Genomic DNA, 10,342 nt, shown 5'->3' on the forward strand with positions numbered 1-10,342 from the left:
TCTATATCTTCAGGAGGAGTTACCTCAATCCTTTCTATATTAACCAAAATGAAGTAGATTGACAAATTTATTTTTTGAACCAGTTGAAGACACACGAGATGTCGAAATATCGTTCACCAGATAACAAATGGCACTCTTCTTTTAATTTTGACTCTATATCTTCAGGAGGAGTTACCTCAATCCTTTCTATATTATTATTATTATTATTAATATTATTATTATTAGGGTGTTGAGCTGGCAGAATTGTTAGCATGCCGGGCAAAATGCTTAGTGGTATTTTGTCTGTTGCAACATTCTGAGTTCAAATTCCGCCAAGGTCAACTTTGCCTTTCATCCTTTCGAGGTCAATTAAATAAGTACAAGTTACGCACTAGGGTCAGTGTAATTGACTTAATCCCTTCCCCCAAATTTCAGGCCTTGTGCCTTCAGTAAAAAGTATTGTTATTATTATTATTATTATTATTATTATTATTATTAAGCGTATTATTATTAAGGCAGTAAGTTGACAGAATTGTAAGAGCACTGGGCAAAATGCTTAGTGGCATTTCATCTGTCTTTATGCTCTGAGTTCAAATTCCACTGAGGTTGACTTTATCTTTCATTCTTTTGGGGTTGATAAAAGGGGTACCAGTTGAGCATTGGGGTTGATGTTATTGACTTACCCCCTCCCCCAAAGTTTCTGGCTTTGTGACAGAATTTGAAATCGTTATAATTATTACCAAAGCAACAAACTGGCAGAATTGTCAAATCACTAGCATTTTGTCTGTCTTTACATTCTCAGTTCAAATGCTGCTAAGGGTGAGTTTTTCTTCTATCAGTGTTGACAAAATAAATACCAATTGAGCACTGGGGTCGATGTAATCGATCAGCTGCCTGCTCCCAAATTTCAGGCCTTGTGCCTATAGAAGAAAAAGATTATCATTATTTTTTAGTGTTAACTTTCATGTCTTTCACAAGGGCAAACAATTATGACGGATTTTTGCAGAACAAGATAGAGATGATTGAGTTGTTTTCCATAATATTACTAACTCTAATTCTATAAACCTTCCTCTGTAGAGAAATCAAATGCAAAATTGAAATCAGCAGAATTTTATCTCAGAACTGAATGGGTTAAATTTAAATACTATTAGAACATTTTTATTTCTAATGCTCTACTGAGTTGCTCATCTTCATCAGTCTACCAAAAGTTGTAGCATTCTGACAATGGATTTTTTATATGTCTCTGTTGATTCTGTTTGGTTAAATTTTCATTTACTCCCACCAGTAAACTTTCTCACTAAACTACTGTATATTATTTTATTTTGAGACTTTCCTCTTTTATGTCAAGAGTTCTTGCTATTTCAACCATCTCAAATTATATATCTTTTTTTTTGTTTTTTATATATTATTCATTACTTATATTTGTGTCAGTTTTAGTTATTGTATTGGGAGATTTTTGTTTTTCTCTTTCGAGTCATTAGATTTATTGCTAATGATGACAGTTAACAGTGACCATGTGTGGTTATAGTAGATGACGGAGGAAGGTATCTCTTATCTATTACTTGTTTCATTCATTTGTGCTGGGGCACCACTTTGAGGAATCTTTAGTCAAATGAATTGGCTCCAGTACTTTTTTAAAATTCTGGTACATATTCTATCAATTTCTGTTGCCAGACCATTAAGTTATGGGGATGCAAACACACTAACACCACTTCTCAAGTGGTGGAGACACACACACACACACACACACACACACACACACACACACACACACACACACACACACACACACACACACACACACACGCGCATGATGAGCTTGTTTTAGTTTCCGTCTACCAGATGCACTCACAAGGATTCATTGGCTCAAAGCTATAGTAGAAGACACCTATGCAGTGGGACTGAACCCAGAACCATGTAGTTGGGAAGCAAGCTTCTTACCACACAGGCATGCCTTTTCTACCAGTTTGTATTTTGGGCAGCTGAGAGGTTACCTTTTGCCTACCAGCCACACTCACAGTGATCACCATTGCCGTCATGAACTGTGCTTACTTTTTCTATGATAGTATGGGTTGACTGAGTCTACTTGATCAGTCAGTTGTGCAGATATTGTCATTTATCTCTTTCTTTGTCATCTTGTCTTTGAGAACCAACAGACTGTGTAATTTGATCCTGTTAATGCTTCCTATGTTTCTTTTGCTTGCCCTCTTCCACAGGTATCTTCCATTATCACACCTTGTTTTCCACCCTTCAAGCAGTTACACGAGATATAAAAGCTTCCTAAGGCACGAAGGCTCTTAAGGATCAGTGCATAACTGTGTTTATATGATATTTTGTGAAGGAGATATAAATCTCTCCCTGGAAAGGATGCCAGTCTATTGTTAGTCGTACATTATCTGGTATTCATTCCCAACAGTTAGAATGAAACTAGAACAATGTAAAATAAAGTGATCTTTTTGAAACACAATGTAAAAACCAAGAGGAAAATTTGATTGCATGTTCCATGGGAAGGTAGTCTAATATTTCTTCACCTGGCCCTTCCCCACTCTACAAGGGGACATAGCTTTATACCACTGATAATACCCAAAGTGCCAGCTGTCTGATGACTAAAAACACAGGAAGAGCTTTCAGTAGGTTAATATCAGTGACACAATCCCACCGCTACTGATAGCTAGCTGATTATCTTTAAAAGAGACATTTATCTGTTACACCAATGAATTACCATGTTGTTGAGAGAGCGGATTTTTGTCAGACATGCCTATGCTTCAGGTACACTCAAGCTGTGATGACTGTAGATATTATCTTTATCTTTATCATACTTGGTTGGACAGGATTCAAATTAACAATCTTAGACAGGATATGTTTCAAGAAAGTTTTTTTCAGTCATTTAACAATTGCCATGCACTTTTTTTACAATTAGAAGTTTATTGTACAATTTGAATTAATCTGCTTGGGGTGAGGAAACTAGAGTTGTACAATTTGAATGTCATCTACTGTTTGTCATGCTCTTTGTTTTTACTCATGTCATGTTACAAAGGTCTTGGTGTTTGGTCTTATCTATCATTAATGCTTCTTAGTTCATAGTTAGGACCTATTAAAGCTAAAATATCAAGTAAACTTATTTCTCAGTTTTCTCTCGACTGTAAAGTAATCTTCACTACCTTCAAGTAAAAGACAAGTCCTTATTATTGTTTAGTCAGCTGATGTATTTGTATAACCATGGCCACCGCCACTGCCACCACCACCAACTATGGGAACCAGTATAATGCAAAATAGATATAACATCTTGCATATTTTGCTTCTACTTTCTTGTTTTTATCATTTTTATTTTTATATTTTGAGAAAGAAATGAAGTGGCCAGAGTTTTCATGGGCCTCCTTAAACTAAGAATGCGAAATAACTGAGTAAGAGTGGTTTAAAGATGATGTTACTATATTGCAAGTTATTATGATTGACTAGTTTCGTCTAATAAAGGTTAAGAGTTAAATTATTATTTCTTCAACTAATTTTGTATCTATTTGCCCATAATAGTATGAGGGGTAGGAGAGCTTTTTGAAAATATAGACATCATCTTTATTTGAATTGTTGGAACTCATACACATATTGTGGTTAGATAATCTTTCTACTAATCCCCCACCTGTAAAGTGAAATTAGTTCTTGGGTTAGCTACATAGAATATTTGATCTTGTGATTTTCTGGTCAGTAGCCTCTCACATGATAGCTTTTATGCCTCTATGAATTTGGAAATTGAATTGTTTTATCACTCATTTAGTTCAACTGGATTTATTTATGTGAAAAAAGAAAAGAAAATCTACACTGGCCTACCCTTCCTCCACTCATCAAAAACTAGGTAAAAAAAAAAAAAACATTAAAAAAAATTATGACAATTAAAAAACCCAAAATAAACTATAATTAACAAATAATAAATAGACAGATGAAATAATTTACCTCCAATTGATTCAGTTTGCAACAGGTACAAATATGTTAAACTGTTGATGGTGATGATGTTATGTAACGCATCAATTTGTTTCTTCCATTTGCAGCTGAACTTTATCTCAGTTTAGACCGAACAACAGAAGCTGAATCCTGCGTACAGGAAACTTCTGCCATATTTCCACTATCTTACCAAGTAGCTTTCATGGTATGTAATCTCTTCACTTTTCCTGCTGAATAATCATCATCATCATCATCATCATCATCATCATCATCATCACCACCACCACCACCACCACCACCACCACCATCATCATCATCATCATCATCATCATCACCACCACCACCACCACCACCACCATCATCATCATCATCATTATTATTTTCTTTCTATTTCTTGTTCCACTGTTTTAATTTGAACTCTCTTCCTAGTAACTCATTCTTAGAGTTCAACATTTCTTCCATGGCCCACATTATCACAATTGACTAACCTACCTCTTCCCATATTTACCTAATTCTTCTTTTGTTTATATTTGAGGTTAATTGTGAGGTTAAGGTGCTAAACTTTTGACTATATGTCCATAAGTTCACACCTTATTACTCCAGCCATTTTGTTTTCTATCTGAGCATGACACTTGTTTATTCCAATTTCCCTACTTCACAGTTTAGTGGTTAGTGGTAATACCAAATTTAAGTAGTTGATTCCTACAAATAAACAACTCCAGTATTGAAATATAGTAATTAAAGGTGTAACTTCAGAGGTAGATTAAAGGATATATCACTAAAGTGATAAATTACTGAACCTACTTATTTATGGACTAATATCTGCTCAGTTTAAATCCACTGCAGGTATTTTTATTGTCCAGAGGACACTAAATTCTATATCACCTTTGTATGCCTAAAGAATTACTTGGTTTTCTTGGAGAGATAGTTGTAATGGACTGGTTTAAATTTAGGGAAGGAGATATCTCACTTGTAGGTCTAAAGAACTGGAATTAAGTGCTGGTCCTAAAACGATTAACTTTTTAACACCTTAAATGCAGAAACATAATGCTTAACAATTGGTGATGCATGACATAGTTACAATAATTCCACTGTATGTCAACTTAAGTAACAGTCCAAGTGATAGGAACTGTAGAGTAAGTGACTAAATGCCTTGAGGTATTTAGTTGCATTATTCCAGTCAGTTGGTGTGGCTATATTGGCACTGTTTTTCGGTTCAAATCCTGCGGTCTGGGTTGATCATTGTCTGTTACTTGCCACCCGTACACCCATCCTTGGTTGATAAATAAGCATCCATGATATACTGGAGTTGATTCACTCAACTAACACTATTAGCCCACAAGTTTGTGACCTTGTGACAATGATAGAAATTAATATTTCAGCAACATTATTTCTTCCTAGCCAATTATCCACTACCCTTCACCAAAGAGATAACTAAAGTATAAGCCAGCACAACTGGATCTACTTCATTGTTTCTGTAATCTGGCTTCTTATTGAATAGGTTATGTTGACATTTCACATCACACTGTGAATCAAAACTTTGTTCTAAATTGATTTTTGCATACACACACACACACACACACACACACACGTGCATATATACATACATGCACATATACACATAGGCACATACACAGAATTAAGCCATTGTTTCACTCTTTCATGTATTATTCTGCCCTGTTTTTGTTTAATTTTGTTTTGTTGTTTCTTTAATGTTGTTGCTGCTTTTAAATATTTTATGTATTTGTGATATGTCTCTTTATGAATGTGAGAGTATGGATGCCTAAAATGATTTGATACTAGAAAACTAGCAGAAAGCCTCATTATTATTCTCTTAGCAGTAGCGCTGTATTCTGTACATCTATATATGCTAAGGTACTTGAATCCTTATAACTGAGGCTATTTAGCTATAAGTAGACACCACTATGACAGTTCCATTCCTCTTATAGAGAAAGATACCTGTGATATACCAGTGGCCTAAGGAGTTCTTGAAACATTAAACTTTTCCATCTTCTTCACAACAAGCAGCAAGCCAATTTATTTCATTTTTGAACTGTTTATCCAGAGGGAGATTTATCTCTTTCTTCTGCTTAATATTTTGGAAACTGGGGGAGAAATCTCAATCGCATTGATTTAGAGAACATTTAAATATAAATAGACACAACCAATACCCTCCCTAATCATGGATTAGGGAGGGCATTGGTTTTGTCTGTTCTACTTTCATTTTGAATAGTTCTTAATGGCTTATCAATGAGGTTGATCATCATCATCATCATCATCATCGTCGTTTAACGTCCGCTTTCCATGCTAGCATGGGTTGAACGATTTGACTGAGGACTGGTGAACCAGATGGCTACACCAGGCTTCAATCTGATTTGGCAGAATTTCTACAGCTGGATGCCCTTCCTAACACCAACCACTCCGAGAGTGTAGTTGATGTTACTGTATTTATGTAACATATTTTTATGTAACATATTTTTATGTAACATATTCCAGACATATTCTTACATTACTCCATCATCCCCACCAGAATGCAAAGGATGTGAACCTTATTGATGTTGCTTTCTGTAAAAATAAATAGGATGAAAACTACCTTCTCAAAAGCTTCTGCAGTGTTGTTATATCACCGAAGACTGTATCTTTGGATTCACTTGTACCAAATTCCTGATAATAACATTTATTAATTCTCCTCTATAGCCTTCTTTTCGATATAGTTAGATCTTATCAGAATAGACATAAAATTATTATTTTGTGCTGTGATATGAAGGCAATGCAAGTAGGAGGTGACCTTTAATCACTTTGACCTTTGTTTTTAAATCGACATTCAGTCTCAGCCACATCAACATTGTTGATTAGCAGAAGAGAGAGAGAGAGAGAGAGTTTGTGTAATTGCCCAGTCTACTAGAAATAGCAGCCAAATATACTTTAAACTTAGCCCACCATCTTAAAAACACAAAAAGGAAAAAGAAAAGAACATTGAATAATGTAATCTTAGAAACAATAAAATGATTGATCACCATTAGACTGTCTTTCATCATAGATCTGTTGGATCTAGATCCTCTTGCTCAGGGTTGACTTGAAGCTAAACAACAAATAAAATAAAAAGAGAGCATTGAAGTAGTCATTTCACTAATCTCCTGTAACCCTTTATTTGTGAAATTAAATTTTGTGGTTATTCCAATAATGATGTTAAATGTCTATCAAAATAATAGAATTGGTATTTTCTGCAAGTCATATAGCCTCAGTGAACTTGACATTTCTCAACAAAAGATAGACTGGCATATAAAACTACTTTCTGCAGTTAATAGGTGATGAAATTTTGAGTGCATATATTTGATTTCTGAAGTGAAAAGGATTAAATTTCACCCTGCCCTCTTAAAAAAGAAAGAGCAGAATGGATAATATAATCCTAAATAAACTATGTCTGAATAAAAGACAGAATGATCTGCTGGAATGCTTTGTTCATTGTTATGCTTGATCTGAGATGACCTGGGAGGAAATAACATCACCAATTAAAGTAGAATGGCCTACTCGTATATCAACTGATTTTCTCCTCACATTTTCACTCTCTTTACGTAACTTGAATGTTTACATCTATGTCCAAACTGTTTACAGTTTTTGTAATAAAGCTTTTAAACAGGTTTATAAAAATATTTTTGCCATACGTAAAGCCTTTTATAAAGCATTAAATTGCAGTTTTTGTAATAAATCTTTTAAATTTGTTAATAAAAATATTTTTGTCATACCTAAAATCTTTTAAGGTAGGGAGCCAGCAGAATTGATAGAGCACTGGTAAAAGTGTCTTGTGATATTTCTTCCAGCTCTTAATGTTCTGAGTTCAAATACATCTAAGGTAAACTTTGTCTTTTATCTCTCAGGGGTTGATAAAATATGGAACCAGTCAAGTAAAGGGATTGATGGTATTGATTAATCTGCTCCCTTTGAAATTGTGGGCCTTGTACTTAAATTAGAAACAAATATTTTAGTGTAGTATTCTAGTTTCAGAAAATACCTATGTGGTATTAGAAAAGGCATCCAGCTGTAAAAAGTAAGCTAAATCAGACTGGAACCTGGTTTGGCTCTCCGACTTGCCAGCTCTGGTCAAACTGTCCAACCCATGCCAGCATGGAAAATGGATGTTAGAGGAGGAGGAGGAGGAGGATGACGACCTATCAGCAAATCTGTTGTTTGATTTTAAGTGTATATCTAAAGAAGAAAGACAGACAAACAGCCTCACAGTTTTCTCTTTAAGTGACTGCTGAATAATGTTTAGGTTGAATTGCTTTTAGGGCATGAGTGGGTGGGACATTCTGGAAGAATGAATGAAATATTAGGGTTGCTTCCTCAGCAAAACAGACTTCACTATATTTACTGAAGTAGTGATGTGATGAGAATATCACTAAACAGATGCACAGTATTGTACATGAGTGGGGCAATGTTGTGATTCCTTGGCAAAGTAAGGTGAAGTTTATACCTTACTGCAGAGGTCTAAGACTGAAACATGTCTGGAGTTCTCTTGTATTTGTGGAAATCATTAAAATGTCAATCATTGAGCTAATACTGAGCTTTTTCCTCCCCATATAATTATTTCTAATTAGAATTTTGAGGCTTACTTAATTTTTTTAAAGATGGTAGGGAATAATTTGAGGGAGATTTAGTTGCTATTTCCAGCAGGTCAGATAAATACAGAAATATTTAAGTCATAACAATGATAGAAATTGTATGAAAGTAGTATAGCTAGTTAGACCAGGTAGCTTGTAATGCTGGGTCTGTTTACAGTCTGTTATCTAATGATTTTCTTGAATATGACATAGTCTTAATAACCTAATATTGTATTTATTTCTTAACCTGTATGATGTATCTCTTCAAAGTTTAATAAATGGGGTTGATGTAACAGATACTTTGGATAGAGTGTGAAATAGTACGTAATTTTTTTATGCTTAATATAATAATGTATACTTAAAAATTATTTGATAATTAGAGCAGAAAATTCAGTCCTATATCTGATTGAAACACTAGTAATCAGTGAATAAATAAAGCCTTGTATTAATGACTGGAATACCTGGTTACTTCCTATAGCATTGAAAGGTGGAGGTATAGGGCGAGAACTGTTGAGAAGTTCTAAATCTAATATTTTAAGAGAGTGGTACTCTCTAATAGGGTATGTGTAGACCTTGTATAAAAGATCAATAACTATTCACTTTTAAAGTACTTGTTGGTTAAGATATGAAAACTCAAGTTTAATGTTCTTTGAGTCTGTTTATGTCTGTTTCGTATGTAGCTGAAGATTGAAGACTGAAGATAGAAGAGGTAGGTGGATAAATAGTTACACATACATTCACACAATATGAAAGAGTAGAAGCATGTGTGTGTGTTATATCTGTTTGTATATAATACTTTTTTCCAGAAATGCTTGTTTATTCATATTGTTTTGAATTAATCATGCGTTACCTTATAGATTCAAAATTTTGATGTGATTAATTGTTTTAGTGTGACATTGTAGGGTAGATGTAAGAACATCATTCTAAAATGACATTGGTCAAACTGAACATAAAACAGGTAGGATTTTTGGCTGTATATAGCCAGTTTCAATATTCAAGGGTTACAGCTAAATATTATGGGTACATAAAGGGTAAAGGATAAAGACCCCCTTTGGTCATGAATGACTTATAGGGTTGCACCTAGGAAGCTACCCTCCGAGGCACAATTCTGGGCAAGGTTGTTTATGGAAGACCAGCAGTTGCATACCAACCTCTCCTCTTTTCTACAGCTGAGTGAACTGGAGCAACATGAAATAAAGTGTCTTTTTCAAGAACACAACACACAGCCTAGTCTGAGAATCGAACTCATAAGCTCATGATTGTGAGCCTGACGCTCTAACCACTGAGCCATGTACCTATGTACTATGGGTACATAGTATACACAATGTGCATGAGAACTAAATTTTGTCCATTTTCTCAGTTCTAACAGTGTAGTCACATTTAGGATGGCATTAATTATATCAATTGTTCAAGGTAACTAGTGTGTAATGAAGAGTTTGAATCGCTATAAGGATACAGTTTTGTTTGAGTGTCATAATACATTAATTGTTTATTATATTTCAATGAGTGTGTCTACATAGTCTGTAAGGTCATATCACTTAAGGTTGTTTATTATTTTACTAATACATCAGAATGATTCAGAAGCAAAATGTAAAACTGAAATAGAAGCAGCAAAATGATAAAATGTACCTAGTTTCAGTTCATAATGCAGCTATATACTGCAGTTTATGTATATATGTGGCTACGAAAATATACACTTCTTAAAATTTTGTGTTTCACTAACCTACTACAATTGGTAATAATGCAAAGGTGTGCTAGACACAACCCCTCCGCCTCCGCCGCCACCTCCACCGCCGCCGCCGCCGCCGCCTCCGCCTCCTCCTCCT

The 10,342-nt window shown here is 34.7% G+C and overlaps 1 protein-coding gene across 1 annotated transcript in view; it reads left to right on the forward strand.

Moving 5' to 3' along the window:
* Window positions 1-10,342, forward strand: part of LOC106881176 (tetratricopeptide repeat protein 7B) — a 75,850-nt gene that overhangs the window by 46,418 nt on the left and 19,090 nt on the right. Inside the window, exon 8 of the mRNA XM_014931469.2 lies at window positions 4,023-4,120. Within this exon, the coding sequence (XP_014786955.2) occupies window positions 4,023-4,120 (98 nt within the window). The remainder of the gene's footprint in view (window positions 1-4,022; window positions 4,121-10,342) is intronic.

The sequence above is a fragment of the Octopus bimaculoides genome, chromosome 4 (genome assembly GCF_001194135.2).
Source record: "Octopus bimaculoides isolate UCB-OBI-ISO-001 chromosome 4, ASM119413v2, whole genome shotgun sequence".
NCBI classification, from domain to species: Eukaryota; Metazoa; Mollusca; class Cephalopoda; order Octopoda; family Octopodidae; genus Octopus; species Octopus bimaculoides.